At 39.9% G+C, this 26,063-nt stretch overlaps 1 protein-coding gene and 1 pseudogene across 2 annotated transcripts in view; one reads left to right on the forward strand and one right to left on the reverse strand.

The window, feature by feature from the left end:
* The window catches only part of LOC101588567 (quinone oxidoreductase-like protein 2), a 33,311-nt gene extending 11,220 nt beyond the window's left edge, over positions 1 to 22,091 (forward strand). Inside the window, exons 8-10 of one of the 2 annotated variants that reach the window (XM_004643453.2) lie at positions 5,237 to 5,418; positions 7,823 to 8,051; positions 20,716 to 22,091. In XM_004643453.2, the coding sequence (XP_004643510.1) occupies positions 5,237 to 5,418; positions 7,823 to 8,051; positions 20,716 to 20,784 (480 nt within the window). In that variant the 3' untranslated portion in view covers positions 20,785 to 22,091. Of the gene's footprint in view, positions 1 to 5,236; positions 5,419 to 7,822; positions 8,052 to 18,083; positions 18,120 to 20,715 lie in introns of those variants that run through there. The other variant, XM_023703626.1, reaches the window with a different exon arrangement.
* LOC111813255 lies at positions 9,593 to 9,686 on the reverse strand (annotated as a pseudogene).
* Positions 22,092 to 26,063: the final 3,972 nt, after the last annotated feature.

The raw sequence follows: 26,063 nt of genomic DNA on the forward strand, positions 1-26,063 counted from the left end.
ATTTGTTCTAATGGTGTTTGTAAATAGGATCACAAGTCCGCATCTTGTACAGCAATTAACCACTAAGAAGAATATATGCAGTGTATTATTTGTTGAAAAAAAAAAGTAGTTGCTCAAATTACAAAATATAGGCATACAAAATAGATCAAACAGTATAAACACAAATTCTTATTTTCAGTGAACTAATAGAAATTAGTAGCATAATTATCTTGTCTCTATGTCTGTCTGTCTATCTATCTGTCTATCTATCTTTTTTCCCCTTCTTTCCTCCTTTACCTCATCCTAGTTGTTCTGTGCTTTTGGGTAGTTTCTTTACCTTTCACAATATCCATTGGACTTTTTGGATCTTATTTATTCTTTCAGTTTCCTATACTAGGGAGACAATATGATGTCTACATATGCAAGTCTAATTTATTTCATTTATGAGTATAATATCTAGTGATGTCCTTTAATCTATAAAAGCCCTAGTTTGTTCTTCAATATAACTGAATAGTATACTCCAATGTGTAAAAATGCCCCATCTTTTTTATCCCTTCCTTGGCTGATGGTCATTTGGGTTGTTTTCAAGGTGTAGCTTTTACAAATTGTGCTGCTATAAATATGGGTGCATGTGTATCACTGAGGTATAATGTCTTAAATTATTCTAGAAGATATCCAGAAGGGGAATATCTGGCATTTGAGGTTGAACAGAACCTCAAATCATAGAGTTTTGAGGATTCCTCATACTGATTTCCATGGTAGTTGTACCTGTCTACACTCCCACCAACAGTGGAGAAGGGGTCCTTATTCCTCACTGCTCCTCCAGCATTTGTTATTGGTTGACTTCTTGATGATAGCCATGTTTTGTGGGGTGAGATAGAATCTAAGTATTGTTGTAATTTAAATTATTCAAGTAACCAGTGATGTTAACCATTTTTTCATATATTTCTTTGCCATTTGTATTTCTTCATCTGAGAAGTGTATATTCACCTCAGATGCCCATTTTTGGACTGGGTTTTTGAATTTTGGGGAGTCTGATTTTACTCAATTCTTTATATGTTCTAGATAGAGGCTCTTGTCTGAGGGAAAGTTGTCTAGAATTTTTTCCCACTCTGTGGGTTTTCGTCTTACTCTGTTGGTGATTTCTTTTGATGTGCAACAAATTTTCAATAAGATGAGATCCCAGTTGTTGATTTTTGAAAGTATTTCCATGCAGCTTGATATTTGTTTATGAACTCTGTGCCTACACCTATTTGTCAAGATTTCTAGCTCCTTCCTCTTCTGGTAGATTTAGTGTTTCTGTTTTAATATTTAGGTCTTTAATGGTGTTTGTAAAGAGGATCACAAGTCTGCATCTTGTACAGCAATTAACCACTAAGAAGAATATATGCAGTGTATTATTTGTTGAAACTGTACTTCCGATTTGATTTGAAACTGTCTCATTGCTATCTGTTTATCAATAAAACTTTGAAAAAAAATAAAAAAAAATTTAGGTCTTTGATCCATGGTGGTAGAGATGGGTCTAGTTTTAGTCTTTGGCATGTGGGAAGGCAGTTTGTCTAGCACCATTTGTTAAAGAGGCTATCTTTCTTCTAGTGAACATGTTTGGCTCCATTGTCAAAGATATGGTGGCTGAATGTGTTTGTAGTTGTGTCTGCATCTTCTAATCTGTTTCAGTGATCAAGTCTGTTTTTGTGCCAGTACCATGCTAATTTTATCACAGTAGCTTTGCAGTATAATTTCAAATTAGGGATTGCGATGCCTCCTGCTTACCTTTGTTGCTCAGGAATGCTTTTGCTATTCTAGGTCTCTTCTGTTTCCAAACGAATTTTAGGAATGTGCTCTCTAGACCTGTGAGGTGTGCTAATGGCATTTTGATTGGGATTGCATTAAATCTGTATAGCAGTTTTGAGAGTATGGCCATTTTCACAGTGTTGGTTCTTCCTATCCAGGAAGAAGGTATATCTTTCCACTTTCTGATGTCTTCTTTGATCTCCTTTTTTAAGAGTGATGTAATTTTCAACATATAGATCTTTTATTTCCTTTGTTAGATTGATTCCTACTAAGTATTTCAATTTTTTTGGGTGCTATCATGCAGGATATTTCTTTCCTAATTTCTTTGTCAGTGAGTTTGTTGTTTGTGTACAGGAATGCTATTGATTTTTGAGTATTGACTTTGTAGTCTGTTATACTACTGCATTTACTTGTTAAATCTACAAGTCTTTTGGTGGAGTTTTTGGGGTCCTCTATGTAAAGTATCATGTCACCTGCAAATAATGATAATTTAACTTGTTTCTTCCCTTATTCCTTTTATTTCTCTCTCTTGCCTAATTTCTCTGGCTGATATTTCCAGAATTGTATTGAATAGGAGTTGTTACAGTGGACATTCTTGTGTTGTTCCTGATTTTAGAGTGAAAACTTTCAGTTTTTATCTATTTAATACAATGTTGACAAACCACCTATTGGTTTGTCATAGATGGCTTTTATCAGATTGAGGTAAAGTGTGTATTCTGATTTTCTGTAGGGTTTTTAATCATGAATAAGTATTAGACTTTGTTAAAATCTTCTTTTGAATATATTGATTTTATCATGTGGTTTTTGTCTTTGGCTTCATCGATATGATTTATTATGTTTATTTATTTGTGTACTTTAAACCATCCCTACATCCCTGTGATGAATCCCACTTGGTGATGGTGTATAATCTTGATAATTTGCTCTATTCTGTTTGCTAGTATTTTAGTGAGGATTTTTGTATCTCTGTTCATTAGGGAGATTGGCCTGCAGTTCTCTTTTTGGTTGGGTCTTTCTCTGATTTTTGTGTCAGGGTAATACTTGCTTCCAGTAATAAGTTAGGAAAATTGCTTCCCTTTCAATTTCATTACAGAGTTTGAGAAGTATTGGAGTTAAATCTTCTCTAGATTTCTCATAGAGTCCCTGTAGACCCTGTACTAAATACATAAAAAAAGAGGGCCACTGAGACAACTCAGTGGACTAAGCTCCTCCTTAGGCAAACTCTGGGACTGGGTTCAATCTCTATGAGACAGAGACAAAAATGACCACAAGTCCTAGAGATATATTTCATATAGCCTATGTTGATTGTTCACAGTTCCCATCCTTTTCCTTTCATCATCTGTTTTTATAATCTATCTCTATTCTAGAGTTATTGAGAAATTCCTTTATGAATGTTAACAGTTGTTTTTTTAACTGATAGATTATTTCTGATCTGCTTTTCTCTGTAGTCTCATAGATTTATTTCTTTACTTCATGTGCTCTCATTTCAGAAATTTCAGGTGTGTATCTTCCATTTTCCTCTATGTTATTGTCTCCCAGACTTGTTGTGGGTGTACTGGAGGCCTGAGATTGCATCCTGCTTCTGCATCTTGTCATTTTCTATTTCAAAATTTTTTGTTTTGTTTTCTGTGTTGATCCTTGCAAGTTTTTGTAGTAGGTAACTATATCACTAGTATCAAGTCCTCTCTAGGAAATGTCTGTTGCTCAGGGATATCTTCTGTGTGTAGGAGGTTCTTGGCTTATGTCTGATCCAAAATCCTGCCTTCCCAGTCAATAAAGAGTGAAATGTTGCTATCTGTCTGGTTCACTCTCCATTTTCTTGTTTTTGGGCTGTGGTGAAGTTATTATCTCAGAGCTTCCCAATATTGTTACAAAAGGGAGAATAACTGGTTACACCAGTTGTTCCAAGCTATAGAAATACAATTATCAAGAACAATAGCATCAAGCACAGTGTAGAAACTGACAAACCGTGGTAGGTATTAATTTTATACCTTAAACCAGAGGAGCAAAATCTACAATTATACAACTGAACTTATTGTAAATTAGGAGCTTGTATGCAGAGTGTTTCCCCTTGGTAGAGTGGTTTTGTCCTATGGTGGGGAGATTTAAGGACAGTGGGTAAAACAGTGATAACTAAAAAGAAAGTAGAAGCAAGGCTAGTGGACAAATTATGGTGAGGCACATTTTGGGAGACTAGAGGAGAGAGAAGAAGACCAACTGAGTGAAGGAATAAGCAAAGCGTTGTCTGAACTTGGTCTCTGAGTTGGTCAGATAGCATTAGTTTTTTTTTTTTTTTTTTTTTTTTTTTTTTTTTGTGGAACTGGGGATTGAACTCAGGCCCTTGTGCTTGCCAGGGAAGCACTTATTCCACTGAGCCATCTCCTAGCCCCAGGATTAGTTTTCTGTGGCTGGAGTTCTCCCCAGCTATTTAGGAAAGAGGGGAACAAAAAAAAGAATAGAGAAAAGGAAAAGAAAAAAGAGAAATACATAAAAAACAACCACAACTAAAAGAGAGAACAAGGCTGGCCTGCCCATGTGCTTCTATTCCATGTGTCTTTGTCTTCATGTACAGTGCTGATTCACCTAACTTACCACCTGTTGGCTCACATTGTTACTGTTTTTTTTTTGGAGTATTTTTTTAAAAAAGAGAATAAAAAAAGCCGTTAGAAATGGTACAGAATTTCACTAAACAAGATGATAGAAATTCAACAATAGTTTCTATATTGTGTATTGTTGTCTTCAAATTAGTTGTTCATGGTATTGTTATTGTTGCTTTGAACTTTTCGTGCCACTAGTCCTGTCTGTCCATCCTGCGCACTGTAGTTGGGACCCTCCTGTGTCACTGGCATTCCCTCTGCTCACTGGGCCTTCCCACAAGGTTCACTTTAGTTGTGGCAGCAGTGAGAGGAAGGGCCATTTTCTGTGCCTTCTGGGGCTCTTCACCTGGGTCACAGAGTGGTAGTGATGGTGAAGGCAGGGTTGTCCTCTGCACTGTTCACTTGGGTAGCAGAGGCAGTGAAGATGGTGATAAGTGGGCTGCCCTCCATGTCTTCTCCTGGGTCATGGTTTAGATGAGCTGGACATTGATCTTTTCTGTACCGGTGGAGTCCCATTATCCTGCTGTGTCTTGTTTTCTTGACTAAGCTTAATGTTCAGCTTGTATCCTTATTCCTTGACTTATAGTGAGTGCTCAGGAAATGGTACTTCTGCACTGTCTCTTGAGCTGTCTCCTAGCTAGACCAGTTAGAGTTCCAGAATTTCTAGAGATAGGAGCCTTATAGCCAGTAGGGTGTGGAGGGACCAGTGGGATGTCTGTGAGTTGAGCCTGGTGCGTGGGATTGAGGCTGATGCTTGGGCCACAAGCTCATATTGGATTCCTCAAGTAGCACTTTGGCTGGAGGCTGGATAGGTGGGGTGAACCCTCTCGAAGTCTGTCCTAGACTAAAACCTTGTGTTGTTTATTCAGGTAATAGCTGTAGCTGGAAGTGATGAGAAGTGCAAGCTGGCGATGCAGAGGGGTGCGCAATTCAGTGTGAACTACAGCCAGGGCAGCCTGAAGGAGGCCGTGAAGCAGCTGGTGGGCAGCGGTGGAGTGAATGTGGCCATCGACATGGTTGGAGGAGACGTCTTCCTGGAGGCCCTCCGCAGGTGCGTGTCCCGGTCTGTCCATGGTGGGCTAGGGTCAGGGCTGTGCCCAACCTTCTGACACCTCTGACTTCCTCCGGGCCTTGCTTCTCTCTCATCTCTGCTGTTCACTTCTCCTGTCAGCATCAGCACTAACGAGAATAGCTGAGTGGGTGTGTGACAAGGAATAGAAGCAGAGAAAATCAGGAAATGCTTAAATATAGGAAAAACAAAATATCCAGCTGGAAAATACCCAAAAAATGACTGCAGACTTTAGCTGGCAATGGCAAGTGCTTTAGAAATTATACATGTGTTAAATTCAGCTATGCCGGCCTCCACTAACTTCTTTATATACATGGATGTGGGGGATTCTTGAGCTCCTTGTTCAGGTGCTAGAGTTACTGGGGTGCCTGTTCCTCATTCCCCAGCTCACTGCACCAAGGTACAGGCTCTGCTGATTTTACTGATTTCTGAAGCAGCCAGTGGTGTATTTCCTTGACTTGTTTTATTAAAAAAAATATATCACTGGGATTTAGTGGGATTGTTATATTCTATCAGTTCTTCTGTTTTCAACCAGGGATCCTGGCACACTCTGAGAGTATTGGTTTCATTTCTCATCACACGCTGGCAGGCATCATTGTATGGTTTATCTTAGTTTAAAGCAGAAGAAACAGAAGCAGAGAGAACAGCCTCCCAACAGAGGGAATGCAGGTGCTTCGGTAGCCCCTGGGCTGGGAAGCAGGCAGGTGATGGGTTTGATTGTCACTGTACAGTGCCTGGCACTGTGCTCAGAGGCAAAGAAGGGGTATACTGATCGAGTGATCTCACTCTTCTCTTTTTCCCTTCTGGATCAATTGAGTTTTGCAAATAGCATCTTATTTCCCTTAGGAAGAAGAAAGGCCCCCCCCACCAGATGCAACCAATTTTGTATTTATATCATAGATGTTTATAAAAGTTGTTTTTATAACTCATTATGTATGCACTATGTTATTCTTTTCATAATGGGCTATAGAAAACTTATGAATTTTTGTATATTATTCATATTTCTATAAAGAAGTATTGGAACTTAAAGGAGTTGTAAAGTAAGTCTGTGGAAAGCAGTGATCTTTCATCCCGGGATCTGTCTTCTTATTTCTGCTGCCTAAATTCAAAATCTTTAAACTTAGTCACTTTGCTGTAAACAGGCACATACTTGGTTTGTTTTTTGGTGGAACCCGGGATTGAACTCAGGCCCTTGCGCTTGCCAGGGAAGTGCTTATGCCACTGAGCCATCTCCCCGGCCCCAGGCATGTACTTGTTTATGTCCAATATCCAGTGGCACTTGTTTCTATCCAATTTCCCTCCACAAAGTCTTTGATTCTGAAGTGGGTTCTCTTATAAAACTGGCTGGTTCCTCTGTTGTGTTAATACTGTGCTCATGGCTTACTTTAAAAATTTTCTCCTAAGGAACATAGTGTACTAAAGGATGGTATACTTAAGGTCAATAAAAGTTCCAAGCTGTGGGTTTAGTACACGTTGCTTTTTAAAACCAATTGTGGGAAAAAGTATATGCCATATAATATATTAACTATTTATGTGTGTGCCATGGAGCACCATTTAATATGCTCATTCTACATTATACAACGTTGTATAATTGTCTCCCACAAAAAACTCCTTACCCATTAAACAGTCACTGCATCTTTCCCCTTTTCCCAGTCCCTTGTGATCACTCTTCTACTTTCTGCCTCTATGAATTAATGTAAAGCACTTTGAAAATATTTTCCCTTTTATTGTGGTTAAAAGCATATAAAATTTACCGCTGTAACCTCTTTTATGTGTGTAGTTGAGTATGTTAAGTACATTCACATTGTTGTGGAATAAATCTTTAAAACTTTTTGTCTGGCAAATCTGAAACCCTATATCCATTCAAAAACAATAACCCTTTGCCCTCTAGCTCCTGCAGCCCTTGGGAAGCACCATTCTACTTGCTATTTCTATGAATTAATTACTTTAAATACCGCATGTAAATGAAATCATAGAGTTCTTTTCTTTTGGTGTCTGGCTTCTTTCACTTGGCATGATATCCTAAAGAATATCCATGTTCTAGCACGTGACATGATTTCCTTGTTAAGGCTGGATTGTATTCCACTCTATGTATCTATTCATTCACTGAGGTTCACCTGCTTCCTTTTGGCTGTTCTCAATGTTGATACGAATTATGTGCAAATGATTAAAATTTGGAGGAACCTTCATAACTGTTTTCCATAGAAGTTGCACCAGTGGTAGAAGGGCTTTAGTTTCTTATATCTTCACGTAAATTTGTTATTTTATGTCCTGCATTTTTTAATAGTAGTCATCCTATTAGTAGTGGATAATCCATCCTAATAGTAGTGGATTTCACTGTCTACCATGTCTCATAATTTTCTTTGCTTTTCTTCTTGCCCCTTAGCCTGGCGTGGGAGGGCAGGATTGTGGTGATAGGATTTGCTGGAGGAAATATTGCTTCTGTGCCTGCCAACCTGCTGCTCCTGAAGAACATCTCTGCCATGGGCCTGTACTGGGGTCGATACCAGTTCCAGAACTTTCCAGTGTTTTCCAAGAGCCTGAACTCAGCTCTTCAGTATTACCACCAGGGGCGCATCCAGCCGTATGTCGGAAAGGTGTTTAAACTGGAGGAGGTGAGATTATATTAAGAAACATGGTACAGATAAAGCCAGGAAATAATCTGTGCCACAGCACCAGTTCATTTATTCCTGAATGTACTATAATTCCCCTTTTATGAACTGAAAATTTAAGACTACGTAGGGAAGGTCTCGCAGGTTCAGGATACTTCTGGGCTGTCTGGCCATTGACTCAGGCCTGGTGGGAAACTTATTTTGAGGTGCCTAACTATATCACTAGTATCTCAAGTAGAGGAATTATGGTACTTTAGAAAATCATTTACGTGTGTTGATATGAACCTCGGACTCTACAGCATTCAGGCCTAAGAAGGAAATGCCTGACTTGACCTTTGATATTTAAATATAGACGCTTTGAAGTACAACCAGATGATCTAAGCTGGGGTTCTGTGAGCAGAATGCTAAATTATGCCCAGCATCATGAGACTATAATTCATCCATTAGTCACTGTAGTTAATTTTGTTGGCTATTGAGTCCCGTTTTCCATTCTTTCAGTCTCATTAATGTGGCTTTAACTTCCCCCAAAGTGTGATTGTGTGCATGCATATGCAATATAGCTGGAAATGTGGCTCTTTAGGCATTCACTGTGAATTCTTTATTATTATTTTTGGCTTAATTTCTTTTAATGTTCAGAAACCGTTTTGGTAGCTGTAGTCAGCCATAGATGAAGGCAGTGTTTTGTTCAAATGCAGATTAGTAGAGCTCAAGCTGTCTGTGCCAGACTTTAGTGCTCACCAACGTTCCATTTTTATGATTTTTATTTCCTGTGATGAGGCAGTCTTTTGAAACACAGTATATTTTCTTTTTTATCTTTTTTTGTCTGTGTAAGTCAGGAAGATAGTGTACATTGCTGAAAAGAGTATGACTGACCATTAGAAAGCTGGTTAGTTTCTAGTTCCAGAAACTAACCCCCCCTTTTTTTGCCCCTTTCATCCTCTAGTTTTGTGAGGTTGTCCCCTCACTCTTCTGACCTTCATTTTCTACAACTCTAGAATTAAAGAGTAGGACATTTTTGGTGGCTTTTGGAGTACCGTTTGGGAGCCACACTGAGAAGGTAGGATGGGGAGGTGTAGATGGTGCTGCCTGTGGTGGGCCATGGGACTTTGCTTAGCCCTGATGAGCTATACATTTTCATATTTTTCTTTTAAGAAAAGATTTATGGTTTAAATACTATACCTGCAAGCCACCTCTTAATTGCTATGACCCATCCTGTCCTATGGCTTTGATCATCGGGTGACTTCTGTGGTACTGCAGATTGAACTCAGGACCCTGTGCTTATTCTACTGAGCAAGCACTTATTCTACTGAGCTATCTCCCTGGCCCCATCGTATGACTTCTAAGGTGAGGTTTGCTTTTCCTGAGGCTCTAGATGTTGGTAGAGGAAAAGGACAATTAGGCATTATGGGAGAGGCGACCTGTGTTATTTTAACCTTTCTTTTTTCTGTATTGATGTGTTTGGGGTGCTGCTCAGGCATTACCTTAGTTACTTTCTCACCGCTGAGATACTATACCTGACACTAACAGTTTTTTTTAAATGTTGTAAAAATATAGAATGTTTCACGAATTTGCTTGTTGTCCTTGTGCCCTGCTAATCTCTGTATCACTCCAATTTTAGTAGATGTGCTGTTGAAGCGAAAATGACCCCAACAGTTTAAAGGAGGAAAGGTTCATTTTGTGTCACAGTTTGTAGAGGTTTCTTTAAAACTTTTCATCTGGCAAATCTGAAACCCTATATCCATTCAAAAACAACAACCCTTTGCCCTCTAGCTCCTGCTCCAAGGCAGAGGGCCTTTGCAGAGGAGAATTGCTCATAGCATGGAAGGCAGGAAGCAGAGGGAGGGAGCAGGGGAGGGGAGAGGGAGAGAGAGACAGGGAGAGAGACAGAGAGAGAGACAGAGAGGGGAAGGGGGGCCATGGAGGGGGAGGGAGACAGACACTTCTAGGCCATGCCCCCAGTGAGCCTCCACCTCAGACCAGGCTCCTCCTCGGAAGATCACAGTGAGCTGTAAACTCATCAGTGGACTCATCCCGTGATGCGTTTCACATGCCCACGATCCAGTTTCCTCCCAAGGCCCTATCTGTGTGTATGTGAGGCTCTGAGGGACATCTAGATAGAAACCATAACAGGTATGGAAAAAAGCCAGAATAGGATTATTGTTTTAGTGTCCACATGAACATTCTCTATGAAACACTAATTAACTATATAATTATTAACCTCCCATCAGCACCCATGCACATACGGGAATTTTATTGTTTTCGTCCCCTTGCTGGCTTTGGTGCGATCAGGTGGCTTTGGAGCTGAGTTCCTGACCTGGTTGCAGCATCTCTTTTGCACATAATCCATTTACTGTGTTCTCTTTCGGTTTCTTTCACTATGCAAACTTTGTAGGAAGAACAATCTGCTAGGCACTTTACATACATTATCTCATTTTACCTTCTGAAAACTCTGAGTTATAAAGCATCTTTTTGAGATTTTTACAGATGAAGGAATCAGACTTATACAGACTACCTACTGCTGTGTAGTATCTGGCAGAGCCAGCATCTGGGTCTGGTTGGTCTGATGCCAGAATCCAGTTCCTCCCAACTATGTCAAGTTCTCTCTCAAACAAACCAAGAAGTCACTTCTTACAGACCTCATTATATAGTGTGTGGTTTATCCATCTATCACATAAAGATCTGTGTGAAGGAGCTGTCTTGTAATTAAATTGACCTCTTCTATTTTTGTGAGAAATATCAGAATTCATATATTTTATTCTTTAAAAATGAATATGGCAGAATGAGTCTATAATTAACTTCATTGAACTGTAAAACCTTGGTAATATTTTTTAAGTAAGTCAGTTAATGTACTAGAAAAATTATTTGTCAGACCAGTTTGTGCTTAGAAAATAACTAGTGAACTCATAAGATATATATAGTTTCAGAAATAGTGATTCTGAGGCCAGGGGTATAGCTCAGCGGCATAAGTGCCTGCCTAGCAAGCACAAGGCCCCGGAGGGCTGGGAAGATGGCTCAGTAGAATAAGCACTTGCCTGGCAAGCGTAAGGCCCTAAGTTCAATCCCTGGTACCACAAAAAAATGAATTGAAATAAAATAAAATAAAATAAAGCACAAAGCCTCCAAGTTTGATCCCCAGTACTAGTACTGTGGAAAAAAAAAAAAAAAAAAAAAAAAGAAAAAAAGAAAAGAGAGAAAAAGAAAAAGAAATAATGTGTATGCTTTGGTCCTCATCTATAATGGGGCAGTAATTTATCTGACTTGCATGGGTAGGTATAAGTATTAAATAAGATAATACATGTAAAAGGGCATGGTCAATTTACTAATTTTTAATACATGCCATATCATTATTCTGAGTTACGGAATTGAGTCTTTCTGTGCCCCTGAAGTATAACACTTCTACACTGGTGTCTTCGAGCGCAAGGTTAGAATGAGTGTACAAGTTGGAATTTTACCTAGAATTGATTATTTTCTGAAGGGCTATATCTGTGCTGTTAAGAGTGGACCCTGACCTGGCCCTGCGGTATCTGTTCAGAGGATGACATTTTTCCATGTGCGGAATTTGTTTTCTGTTTGAAACTTCCCACGCATATCTTGATCTGACACAGAACTTAACCTCACTGATCTGAACTTGTTCATTACATAAGAATCAGATCACCACATAAACAGATTTAGTAGGTAGAAACTGTTTGCTTGAAGCTTCCTCTCTTAGTCTTAAAAATGAAATTACTCTTTTGGTTCAGATGGTGCACTAGTATAGCCCCCTTTTCGAGACCCACCTTGTGGAATTCCTGGCCTTTCCTGCCTGGGACCTGGCCACTGGGCTGCTTGTCACACTTCTCTGGGGACAGCATCTGTAGGCCAGGCCTCTGTTCCCAGGATTCATCTCCTTCGCCACTGATGGGCTCCTGCTTTCCCGGGGTGGGGGCCGATCTTGGGGCAAGACCTCTGCTGGGTGGCCAGGTGGGAGCTGCGGCAGCTCTGTTGCAGAGGTTTGATTCCAGCGAACTTGTTGAAGCATCTGGCTTCTCCAGAAACTGTGGGTAGGGGCTGGGTATGGCTGTCCAGGAAAGTGGGGCGCTCACGCCATTGGCGAGCTTTGGTGGATGAATGATGGGAGGTTACATTACCTCCTTTTTTTCTTTCCAGTTGATTGTTTCATATGGCCTCTTGGTAGAGATCCTGGGTGAACAACAGCCCGCTGCTTGCTCCTCAGAGGCCACAGGTGCTCAGGGCCCTTCACCTGCCACCTCCCTCCCTCTTGGTTTCCTGGGACTGCAACCCTCAATGAAGCATTAGGGCACAGGTTTTATTTGCTATAGGACCCAAGTTGTCACTTAGCTTCAAAGATTTATTTTATGTTGAAAATATACTGCTTGACTTCCTTTCAAGTCAAATTTATTGAGACATGATTTACATTTAGTAAAACTTACTTTTTAGATGATAGTTCTATTTTTTCCTTTTGCTCCCCTCCCCTCCATGTTCCTCCCCTCCCCTTCCTTTCCTGCCCTCCCCTTTCCTCCCCTCTCTTTCCCTCCCCCTTCCTTCTCCACACTCCTCCCTCCCTCCCCCTCTCCCTCCTTCCCTTTCTCTCTCTCTTTCCCCTGTGCTGGTACTGAGGTGTCCTCTACCACTGAGCTACATTCCTAGCCTTGTTTTTCATTTTATGTTGCCCAGTCTGGCCTTAAACTCCTCTGCTCAAACTGTCCTTCTGTCATAGCCTCCTGAGTAGCTGGGACCACAAGCAAATGCTACTGTCCTCAACCAGTTCTTTTGAGTTTTGACAGAGGAGTACAGTCATATAACCATTTATCACAATCAAGACATAAAGATATTTCCATCATCCCAGAATATTTCTTAGTGCCCATTTGTAATCAATCTCTTTTTGTTACTTTATACTTGGTAACCACTGATCTGCTTTTTCCTCCTGTAAATTTGCCTTTTTCAGAATGCCACACACACAAAAAAATCCCACATAAGTGAAACTGTACAGTCTATATCCTTTTTTTTAATAGAATGTGCTGATTACTTTATTTTTTATTTTTTTTACATTTATTTAGTGTGTGTGTGTGTGTGTGTGTGTGTATGTGTGTGGCCAGCTCAGCCCACCTGGGGGCGGGGCTGGCTGGCATGTGGTGCTGGGGGATCGAACCACGGTCCCTGTGCTTTGCCAAGCTTGTTCTAAGTAGGTACTTTAGACCACTGAGCCATCTCACCAGCCCCTCTATATCCTTTTGAGTCTGGCTTTGCATAATGCTCACAAGATTCATTCAGGTGTCAATATTCTGTGTCTTTTTATTGGTGAATAGTACTTCATTGTATGGGCCTACCACAACCACATTGTGGCTGCTTATTAATAGTGCTGATGCTAGGTTATGCATCCATCAGAATTTAGTTTTTCTTTAAATCTAGCCATTCTGTTAGCTGTGCAGTGGTGTCTGATTGGGAGTTTAATTTGTATTCCCCTGATGAACAATCATCTTGAATATCTCCATATGCTCATTTGCCATCTATGCCTCTTTTTCATGAAATGCATTGGTTGACTTTTAAAAGAAGAGTCAGATCACCTTGTATGAAAGTAATTCAGCTACAGCATGGTATCATTAATAAAGGATTTTATCTTTTGTGAATACAGTAATCCCATTCAGTCTCAGATATAGTCATGAATCTGTTTTATTCATCAAACATTCACTGAGTACATGCTGTATGCTAGTCAATAAAAAGTAGGATTTAGTTCTGTCCTCAGGGAGTTTAGTTTTTGGTTGGAAAGACTTTGCGATAGGCAAAGAGCCAACTTCTAATGGGAAGCATGAATCAGCATGATATATTTAGGAAACTATAATTACTCTGATTATTCCTGCTTGATGAGCTAATTAAATATTCTAATAGCAGAACCTTCACATCCTAAAACAAAAGCAATATTCTTGTTACCCAATCACAGCCTCATTAGAGTACCAATGTATTTCCTTCTGCTGTGCTTTTTCCCTCCCAGGGATCCTAGGGATTGAACCTAGGGTCTCATGCAGGTTCAATAAGGGCATTACCTATGAGCTGCATCCCCAGCTTTAAAAGTAATATCCTTTTCCTACCTCAAACTCCAGGCCACATATCTCTAGAGACAAAATTTAATTATGGCTTCATCCACCTGAAGGCAGAGAACAGAGTGCTGTAAACAGTCTGTATCCAGGCACCAGCATGGCGCAGCCTCTCTCTAATGCAGCGTGTAGAATACAGGCGAACAGTGTCCCTGGGCCTCTGAAGTAGTCCTCCAAAGACCTATCTAAAGCCACACATTTTACTTTTTAGTCTCTTCCCCCAGAGCCTTGTCACTCTTATTAAACTCCCAGTTCTTCACTCCTCTGGTTCTCTATTTTCCCAGTTCAAACAGAAACTAGGTAGAAAGGGACAGAGTTGAGTTATTTTTAGAAGCAGATACAGTCACAACAGGAGTGGCAACTGGACATAGAGAGGTGACAGAACATCTGAAAATTAGAAGGTCAAAAAGTAGATGTTCAGAATTAGGAGGTTCTCAAGATGTGTATCAAAAAATTATGCTCTCATCATAGTATTATTTAAGGAAGCCATATAAATATGTGATACGTGTTAGTAAAGATTAGTATGTACAACTGTTAAAAATAAATTTTAGCATTGGAAGGCATGACTTTCTTCTCATGTTAATGTTTATTTGTTGGGGAGTCTTCATTTCCCTGGGATGCTAGGTGAAAAAGAATCACTAGCTTGAATAACACTTATTTCTCAAGTATTTTCTATTGTTGGGCTATGACAAATCTCTGGGAATAAGTGACTTCCAGCTGAAAGGGACAGTGATACAGCTGTGAATGACCTGAGGATAATTGACTCTGTGTGTGTGTGTGTGTGTGTGTGTGTGTGTGTACTTCAAACTCTTGTCTTAGTCTTCTTCCACTGACAGAGTGAGTCTAAATTTATTTAGGTTGGCAAAACCTCTGTAAGGCACAAAGTCCTACAAGGCTGATGTTTTTGAAGCCAGGATTTCATGCTACAGCGAGAGTGCCGTGATTAACTTATTTCTCTGCTTCTGTGTATTTATTTTTGGTATCCCTTTTTGGAGGATCTCAGATCCAGAAGGTGGGTTAGGAATAACACTGATTTCAGAGCACATTCTCAGTGTTGGTCTCTGCCAGGTCCACCTTTTGCTTTTATGCCCATCTAGTTGTGTGTGTCACTAACTTTTGTCTTGTTCCTCACTATATCTCCTCATGCTTTTCCTCCTTTCTGAGCCAGTGTCTGTGACTTTTTTTCCCCTCTGGTGACAGGGTCTCACTGTGTAATCCAGGCTGGCCTTGAATTTACTCCGTAGCTCAGGCTGGCCTTGAACTCGCAGTGATCCTCCTGTCTCAGCCTCCTAAGTGCTGAGATTACAGGTGTGCGCCACTGTGCTAGGCCAGCTGTGACATATTTGATACATATCCTTGGATTTTAGCTTTCCTTATAAAACCCACAGAATTATTTTGTGTGTTAATCTATTTTTTAAGTTAAAAATTGGTGGTATGCTTTTGACCATGATGTTACTTAGTTCTTCACTCAATTGTCTTTAAAAATCTGTGCTGCTACTCCTTGTATCTAGTTGATTCTTCCAACTGCTGCATGATAGTACATGGTACACATCTACCATAGTTTACAAATACAATCCCTATTGATCTTCGGCTTTGATTTGATCCTATTACCAGCGTGACCAATATGGTAATAAACACCCTTCATAGGGACTTGTGCAAGTATGGCTTTGAAGGAGTAGAATAGTTGGCTCACAAGATATATGCATACTTACTCTGATTGCTGGTTGTTCTCCAGAATGACTTGATTGATTTTTGTTCATATCAGCAATGCAAGTTCTTATTTGCTGCACTGTTGATAAGTAACAGTGTTCAGCTTTCTGATTTTTGCTCAAATGATCTTATTGTTCTGATTTGAATTTCCCTGATTTCTTATGAATTTAAACATCTTTTTTTTTCCATAATTAAACATCTTTTTTAAAAACATTTTCTAGCTGTGTGGGAATGTGGCTCAGTGGCAGAGCACCTGGATAGCGTGTACAACGCCCTGGGTGCCATCCCTGGTACTAAAAATTAGTTTTACATATAGATATATTTTTGGTAGCCCTTTTTGTTTCCAAAGCTTTGAATTACAATTCAGAGTGCAGTTTTCTGTTTGTGGCCTGTCCTTTTTTTTTTTGTAATTTGCAAAAGTTTCTTGTGTAATCTGTGCTTCTCAAAGAGGGAAAGGTTTACTTAGCTCATAGTTTGCAGCTTTCAATCTGCAATCGGCTGGCTCCAAGGCAGGGTGGCATGGCTGAGGAGCACCAGTTTGTGGTGGTAAAAGACAGCAAGGGCAACAAAAGCAAAAGGGAGAGCAAGCCTTTTTTCCTTCCTCATATTGTAAGCAGGCAACCTGATTCCACAGGGGGCCAGGGTGCTCACTTTGTGAGCCTATGCAAGAGGAGGCTGCAGAGATGGTGTGAGTGTGTCTTAGTTGCTCTTCTCTCGTTGCTGGGACAAATACCCGACACTCAAAATGAAGGAAGGAAAGGTTTATTTAGCTCACAGTTACTGGAGGTTTCAGTCCATACTCAGCTGGGTCCAACGCAGAGCAGCACAGAGCAGAAAGCAACCTTTCATGGAGGCGGCGGCAAAGAGCAAGAGTGCAAGGGAAGGGTAGCAGCAGCTCAAGCAGCTAGCTTTTCTTCCCACCTTACATTGTAATGCAAATTACCTGCCCCAGGGTAGGGGAAGTACTCATACCTATGGGTACTTCCCAGTACTTACTCACCTATAGGTAATCCCAGCTGTACTAAAACCCATAATCCCAGCCTTGGATCACACATAATCCCAGTGGATCACGAGTTAACACAAACTCTAGAAGTCCTCACCCCATGACTGCATGAGGATTTGGGGGGACAACTAGACACAAACCATAACAGAGTGCTACCACAACCCTCGGGCAGGTTGCCTGCTTACAATATAAGGAAGGAAAAGAAGGCTTGCTCTCCCTTTGGCTGTTGTTGCCCTTGCTGTCTTTTACCACCACGAACTGGTGCTCCTCAGTCATGCCACCTTGCCTTGGAGCCAGCCGATTACAGACTGAAACCTCCACAAACTATGAGCTAAACTTCTCAGGTTGACATGATGAATCAACCACTATAGCCTCCTGGAATAAATAGTTGCTCCAAGACATGTCCTCTATACCCTATGATGTAGGACTGCTGAGTCTGACTTAAGCTTCTAAACTTTTCAAGTTAACACAGTGTATCCACCATTACAGTTACATTATTGAGAGACTTGTTTCATTATGTCTGGGTCACGAGGATGTTTTTCTCTGTTAATGTCATATTGTAAAGGAGTCTTACTGTGTTGCCCAGGCTGGTTTTCATTTCTGGGGTTTATTCCTTCTGACTCATCCTTCCAAGTAGCTTGGACTAAAAGTATGTCTTGTCAAACCTAGCTAGCTTTATTGTTTTATATCAAATTTAAGGACAATACATCTAAAGGAATCTTTATATTGGGTATGAATCAGGTAACTAATTTTAATTTTTCTCTTCATAGTAATAGTAATCTAGTTTATAGTAATAGTAATCTAGTTTTCAGATTTAAGAATGTTTTGATTAGGCCGGCCAAATATAGCTCAGTGGATTAAAGTGCCTGCAAGCAGGTGCAGAAGCTGAGGGTTTGATCCCTGGGCCTGCTGTACCAGCCCCACCCCCAGGGTGTGCTGAGACAGCAATTGAGACTGGGTGTGGTGGTGCAAGCCTGTAATCCCAGCTCTTGGGAGGCTGTAAAATCCCAGCTCTTGGGAGGCGGTGGATCACTACAACTCCAATCTAGTAGTGAGACCCTGAACACCCTGTAGACCCTTCCCTAAAATAAAAAAAAAAAAAAAAAAAAAAAGTTTTGATACATGGAAGGGTCACTATTGTCTTTTTCAAGTTTGATTTATGTCTAGGTATTTGTAGATCTTTATCCTTTTACGTGAATTTTATTTATTTTTATTATTTTTTGTATTTAGTACAGGATCTCAAGGGTCTCACTATGAAGATCGGACTCATAGTGATCCTCCCGTTTTCAGCCTCCCAAGAGCTGGGATTACAGGTGCGCACTAACGCACTTAGTCTCAGTTGCCCTCTCAGTGCACCCTGGGCTTGGGGCTGGCATGGCACGCCGGAACTGGATGCCGGGAGTGAATTTTAGAACAGCTTTTCAACAACTGGCTGAAATCTTGAATTGTACTGATTTTATATATTAATTTGGAAGAGATTAATATTTCTATAATATCTCATCTGTGAAGAGAAACATGTCATGCATTCAGGTTTTTCGTGTCTTTGTTTGATAGAGTTTAAATTTTCTCCCCATAAAGTCTTGTGGATTATTTTTAATGTTTCTTATGAGTATTTCATTGTTTTTATTGCCTTTTAGAGCAGTATTTGTAACATGTCCCACTTATTTCTGATATGGAGAAATGTCAGTAGTTTCTATAAGCTAATTTTATATCTTATAGTCTTGGTGACCTTTCTTATTTGTTGCTATGATTAGCAAATAGTGAACTTTTATTTATTCCATTTTTCTTTGCTTTTTAATTTCATTTCTTGTAGTTGACATTTATTTTATTCGGCATTCTAATAGACTCTTTTGGAGCAGTTTTAGGTGTTTGGAACAATTCAGAAAATATATATTCCCTCTCCTGTCACCAAAAATTTTCACCATTATTAACCCCTGTACTGCTGTTGTACATTTGTTATAACTGATGAATCCCGTTGATATGTTACTGGCATTAGTAGGAGTCCTAGTTTATATTAAGCCTCAGCGTTGTACAGTTCATTGGGTTCTGCCAGATGCATAATGTCATATATTCACTACCATGTATCGTACAGAACTTCTTCACTGCTCTAAAAAGTGTCCTGAGCTCCTCATACTCCTTCTTACCCCCATCCTTGAATATATGTCAACTGCTTCTATTTGTATTACCTCTAAAGTTTTGTTTTTTTAAGAATGTCATGTGGCTGGAATGATAGGTTATATAGCTTTTTCAGACTGGCTTCTTTCATCTAACGATATTTATTTAATTTTTTTCCATGTCTTTTTGTATCTTAATAGTTCATTTCTTCCTCTCACTGAATGTTACTCCATTGCAGGAAGGTACTGGATTGTTTATCCATTCACTTCCTGAGGGGCATTTTTGTTCCCTGAAGGCTTTGACAATTGTGACTAAGGCAGCTGTAAACATTCATGTACGTGTTTCTGTGTAGACAATTAATGTGGCTAAATATCTATGATGTGATTGCTGGCTTGTTTGGTCAGGGTCTGTGCAGTTTTGTAGGAGACTGCTGAGCTATCTTCCAAAGGGGCTCTACCACCTTGTATTTCCACTTGAGATAAGTGAAGCTTCCTTTTCCCCATATCTTCCCCAATGTTTGATGTTTGCCTTTTGGATCTTAGTCTTAGAGGTATGTTGTGTCATTGCTTTAATTTTCTATTCACTAATGATAGATTAGATTGAGCATCTTCCTATGCTTATTTACCATCCGTGTGTCTTCTTTGGGGAGGTGTCTTCTTGGATATTTTGCCTGAATTTTAATTGGATTGTTTTCTTATTATTGAGTTTTAAGAATTTTCTGTTATACTATTAGATAAAACAATTTTGTATATGTTTTGCAAAGATTTTCATTCTGGGTATGCCTTGTCTTTTCATTCTGTTAACAATGTCTTCTATAGGCCAGAGATTTTTAATTGTAGTGAAGTTAACTTAGAAATTTTCCCCACATGGATTGTACTTTTGGTGCTGTATCTCAAAACTCATTGCCAAACTCAAGATGACCTGGACTTTTTCAGTTTTCTTCTGCAAGTTTTATGTTGTTGCATTTTCCATTTAGGTCTATGTTCTGTTTTGAAGTGATTTTTGTGAAGGTTGTAAGGCCCATCTGTACATTTGGTTTTTGCACGTGGATATCCAGTTTTTCCAGCACCATTAGATAAAAAGACTGTCTTTTCTCCATTGAGTTGCTTTTAGTCTTCTGTCAAAGATTGGTTAAGTATATTTGTGTGGGTCTATTTTTGAGCTTTCTGTTCTGTTCCATTGATCTATTTTTCTACTTTTTCATCAATATTACCCTGCCCTAATTACTGTAGGTGCTTTTTAGTTTGTCTTGTAACCTTGCAATTCTGAAAAAGGATTTTTGATAATTTCAGTTGATTAGGAAAAAGGACAATTTTTTTTTTAAAAGAGAAAAATCATATAAAATTAAACTATTGATTCTTCTGCCAGAGGCTGCATTCCTTAAAAAGCTAGAACACTTCTGAAATAGAACAGCTAGAACAGATTCATTATAATAGAATCAGGACTGGCCTGTGGATTTTTTTACTTGCTGGAAACAACATTGACAACTTTGAAAATCCAAGGTTGAGGTAGGGAAAAGTACTGGAGGTGGGTTAGTTTTAAATATTGTTTTCCTTTGCATTTATGGTGGTTGGTTATTTAGTTAATGTAACATAGTTGTATACAATTCATTGGTGACAAATTCTAATACTTTATTTAGCTATTTTAATAATTCAACCACCAGCAAAGACTAAATATATACAAATATACGTATATATGTGTATGTATATTATGTAAAATCTGACCATATCTTCTTTAATTTTTTTAGGTAAATGATGCCTTCCTTCATATTATGCAGCGCAAATCCACAGGAAAGGTGCTTCTCTCTCTCAAATAAAATCTCAGCTCAACAGCAAATTCAGCATGTCCAAATCAAAACTCCTCATCTTTCCCCCAAACCTGACTTGCCTCCTGGGTTTTTAAAGGTGTTGCCAGCTTTCTTACCCAGATTTAAAACCTTGCAGTTACTTTTGGTTCTGTTTTTTTTATTGCTTATAATTATTATGTTTGTAGAGATTATTATCCAAAGTTGGACCCCTTTAAGAGTAAAAATGCTATTAGTAATATGTCCAAGGCAAACCAGAACATCACCTTATTAAAAATGTATCGATCACCTTGTCTGTCATGCCCACTCCTAAGATGTCTTTTTCCTCTGTGTCCTCCTTTCCTTTCTGCCTGTCTCTCATCTGCTATCTCAGTGCCCCCCCAGATAGTCTTCCTATCTTTAATGCCTGCTGTGTCCTTATTATACAGTATTGCCATGGTGATCTTCCCAAACCACAGCTCTGACTGTATCTTCTCTTAGACAGCTGGCACTGCCTGCACAGTGGGCTCAGACCCCTTAGGCCAGCTCTGCCCTATAATGATGGTTTTTTCCTCTTACTTTCTAGCATCATGCTCTCCAGTGCCCCCAGTTCCTAAGCAGGACCCTGCCTTCCTCATTTTTCTCTTCCCATGAAGTTTCCTCTGCTTTCATCTCTGTGAAGTACACGGCTTCCTGACCTCGAGAGCCTCCATTCCCCATGTACCTTAATCCTGAGTCATAATCTCTTGTTTGCCTCTTCTACTTCTGTAGCTTCTCTCAGATAGGTTACAGTCTAACTTGTACCAGAGGGAGCAGCATGTATAGTGCAGTGAATACAATGAACACGTCTAAATTCAAGATGTGAGTGGGAACCTCAGCCCAGACCACTACTGGTCTTTGAGGTGGCTGCTTCAAAGCTCTGCACATTGTTGTCTCACTGTAGAGTGGCTAGTAGACTAGCAAGTTCCACTGTTATTGTGGGCAGTACATGCAGTGATTGGACTAAGCACCTGGCAGACAGTAAGTGCTCAGCAAGTACTGGTTACTTTCACTGTTTTTCTCCTTTCCCAGGATTTTGTAAATTCCTTGAAAGTACAACTACTTTGATTCACCTTTGTGAATTTTCATACCCCCTAATATAGTGAGTCACTCTGGGTAAATATGCAATAAATTGAATTGAATTGCCTGCAAATCTTAAATTGTGGCATTAAGTAAAAAATATATTGTCCTGCAAATAACCCAGATATCCATTGACAAGTAAATGGATGAATGTCGTATGTATATACACTGGAATGTTAGCCACTTTAAAAAGGAATAAAGTTCTTAGATGTGCTACAACATGGATGAATCTTGAAGATACTCTGAGTAAAATAAGCCAGACTAAAAAAGGCAAATATTCTATGATTCCATTTATGTGAGATGTCTAGAACAGTTGAATTAGTAGAAGCAGAAACTAGAATGGTCATCACCAGGGGAAGGGGGAATGGGGAGTTACTAAGTGACTACACAGTTTCGATTTGAGAAGATGAAAATGTTATGAAGGTATCTGACAGTGATGGTTGCACTAGAGTAGGAATATACTTAATGCTTATGTACTTAAAAAGGTTACAATGAAAAGAGGACAACATAAAATGGTAAATATGTGTGTTTTGCCACAGTTAATTTTTTTTTAAAGAATGGATATGTCTAAAGAACCAATTTAGAAATGAGAACAGAGAGTGTGTGTACAGTGCGAAATTTAGATTGAAGGAAACTCCAGTCTGTGGTCCATGGGCCTTACACTTTTTCTGAGTCCTGACCCATGACTTATGGTGTTTTCACTTAGGATCTTTCCACTTTACTATTGTATCAAAAATGGTGCAGTGTATACATTTTATAGAAACCTTTGAATGTGGGCTTTTCTTGCCTGAGTTAGCATTGTGCAGTTATGAGTAGCTTGTTCCTAATGGACAAGTAATGGATCCTGTACAGCATGGCCCCCAAAGCCCAGACCACTACTGGTCTTGTTAGGAACTGGGCTGCACTGTGGTATTAGCCAAGGAAGCAAAGCTTCACATGTATTTATAGCCATTCACATAGCCTTCTGAGCTCTGTCCTGTCAGATTAGTGGTTGCCTTTGGTTCTCATAGGAGCATGGATTGTACTGTGAACTGTGTATTTGAAAGATTTAGGTTTGATTCCTCTTATGAAAATCTTATGCACAGTGATCTGAGGTGGTGATGCTAGTATTGGGTAGTGGCCGCAAGTTCACATCAGCATTAGCAGGGAGTTGGCATAGAGCCCATGGTAAATCAACTGCTTGTAGACTCAATAGCAAAACCCCATCAGTGGCTAGCAACTCTGCATTAGGGTGAGTTGTATAATTATTTCATTATGTATTGCAATGTAAAAAATACTAGAAATAAAATGCACAATTGATGCACTGTGCTTGAATTGTCCCAAGACCCCACTTTCCATCCCTAACCACCCATCTCCAATTCCCATTCCCACCCTGTCCATGGAAAAATTGTTTTTTTGCGGAACCAGTCCTTGGAGCCCCAAAGGTCATGGACAACTGCTCTGCAGTGTGCTCTGGTGTTGAACTACGATGTTAGGTAGGCTAGATATATTAGATTCATCTTTAACTTACAGTATTTTCAACCTGTGATGGGTTATGGCGATACAGCCCCATTCTAAGTTGATGTCCATCTGTACTCTTCCTCTTACCACAGGGATAATAGTTGTCAAATGAGAAGGTGGGGCTAAGATAAAAACAGCTAACTGACTCAGGAGGGGTGTGGAAACTTCTATTTATTTCTGAAGTTTTCTCCCAGTAAATATGATGATAAGTTTTCTGATAGGTAAAAATACCTGTCTCTTCAGCAGAAGAATTTTTTTAAGAATAGAATTATAAAATAAGGATGAACATTTGTTGGGCTTGGTAATCCCAGCACTTGGGAGGCTGAAGCAGGAGGATTGCCATGAGCTTGAAGCCAGCCTGCATATTATAGTGACTTTAAAGCCAGCTTGAATTACATAGCAAGAGCCTGTCTCAAAAAAAGAAAGAATAAACATCAGGGTAAGAACTTGAAAATGGCATGGGGGGATGTCAGAGAAGTCATCCAGGAATCTGTTGTGGGCCCACATGGGATTTCTCTGAGGGCCACAGGACAAGGTGCTGCCATTCCCATGCCTCCTGGGAGCTTCCCTGTAAACCTTGATCTGCTCTTCCTCACCTCCCTTCTCAGCCCCACTACATCTTCATGGAAGCTTCTTTTATATTTAAATGCATGCTAGTGTTCAAAAATCTCAGGAAACTCAACTTTGATGGTCTGTAATTTTAAAATTACTTGGCATATTTGGCACCATTGAGGACTTGCTGGGTGGCATCCTGAGAGAGAAGGACAAAATTCTGGATGAGGGCGAGCACAGGAGCCCGGCCAGAAGCTGCCTTCCTCACTGTGCAGAGCTGATCTGGAAGTGTCACAAGCAATGAAGATCCAATGTCTCTAGTTCACTAACGTCAAGATGACTTAGATGGAAAAAGGCAATCATTAAGGAGAGTGAATTTCTCCAGCTTTAACAATTATTGGTTAGATCCCCCGATGACCTGCTCTCTGCTTGCCTGTCTTCCTGCTTCAATGGAGTGATTTGATTTGAAAGCATTTGACTCATATTTTAGTCATTGTTTGGTGGTTCTACCATCTGAACCATTAGTCTGAAAAAAGAATCAATGCAGCTCCCAGTGACAGTATTTATTCTATATTCACAGACTTTTCTTAGCTCTTCTTGTAGGCTGCCTGCTGGAGAAATCACACCCACACACCTGCCTCTCCGTTTTCAGCAGCCGAGGGCCTTTCCACCCGCACACCCTTCTCTCAACAACCACAGTGAGCTTTTCTGTCTTCAGTCTCAGAATGAACCCGTCACCCCCCAACCAGTGTAGCTGACCCTGCTCCTTGCCCTGTAATTTTCACTAATTTAGAAAAGTGTCTCTTCAGCTTGAGCTGCGGTAAAGACAAAAGCTTTGTAGACAAGTGGAAGGAAGTAGAAGTGCTTTACACTGTCACCTGTAGTTAACAAAAAATGTTCATAAACTAAGAACAATTCTTGCTGTTATTTTGTTTTTCCTTATAAGATTGTATAAGAGGAGTGACGAACAGTGATTTTTCAACATCTTTTTTACTTATAAAGTCAATGTGTAGAAGACTTACATGAACCCTGAAATCTCTAGTTCTCTTCTTCTTCAGAGCTTATTGCTAAATCGAAGATCTGAATTGGATACCTGCTGGTTCCTGGAACTTTATCATTGTTGAAGAATCAGAGGCCTTTTGAAAACTATATTTAAAAATAGTCAGTTTCCTGAGCCTTAGTGACTTGCACCATTGTTTTTAAAGTGGCATTGTTAACATAATTACAATAATATTACATGGTTATTGAAAAGCCAAGCCACCAAGAAGAAGAAATTGGTATTATCCCGTTTCCCCCCTACATTGTCTAACCACATTCTCCAAGGAAACCACAATAAGCAGCTTGGTGTTAGTCTTGCAGGACACATATAGTGTTGTTCTTGGTTTATTCGGTTTATTGCAGTGATAGGGATTGAACCTGAGCCTTGCCAATGCCAAGCATGGGCTGGGGATATAGCTCAGTGGTCCAAGTGCCTGCCTGGCAAGTGCAAGTAGCTGAGTTTGATCCCTGGTATTGAATGCCGTGACAGCCCTACCCTGGGCCTGCTGAGCTGGCCACTGCAATTGGGCATGGTGTCACATGCCTGTAATCCCAGCACTGGGGAGGCCAAAACAGGAGAATCACAGTGAGTCTGAGCTTAGTAGTGAGACTCTGTACCAAATACATAAATTTAAAAAAATAACAAATGCCAGGTATGCACAGCACCATTGAGATAGCTACATCCCGGCTAGAGGTGCCATTTTTAAGCATATTATGTCATGGAGATCATCCATATTAGTAAATATAGAGTGCTTTCATTGTTTTTATTGGCCATCTGGTGTTCCGTAGTGAGGATGTGTGTTGTATGTAATCACATCCTTATTAGTGGGCTTATTCACAATCACATCCAGAATATGATGGAGAGCAACAGCTAAAAACTTAGTAGGAGAGAGAGATTAATCAGGTGCACAGGACCTGATGCTCAACTACAGGGCCAAGGAAGGTAAAATGGGGACTTAGTTCACGGAGATCAAGAAAGATCCCCTTGATGATTGCTTTTTGAGCCTGTCTGATGAAGGATCCGGAAATTTAAGTAGAGCAGGTAGAGGGACATTCTGGAACTCTGCAGCTGTGAAAGCATGGTGAGCAGAAGAAGCTAAAAA

The sequence above is a fragment of the Octodon degus genome, unplaced genomic scaffold, assembly GCF_000260255.1.
Source record: "Octodon degus isolate 3935 unplaced genomic scaffold, OctDeg1.0 scaffold00176, whole genome shotgun sequence".
Taxonomy (NCBI): domain Eukaryota; kingdom Metazoa; phylum Chordata; class Mammalia; order Rodentia; family Octodontidae; genus Octodon; species Octodon degus.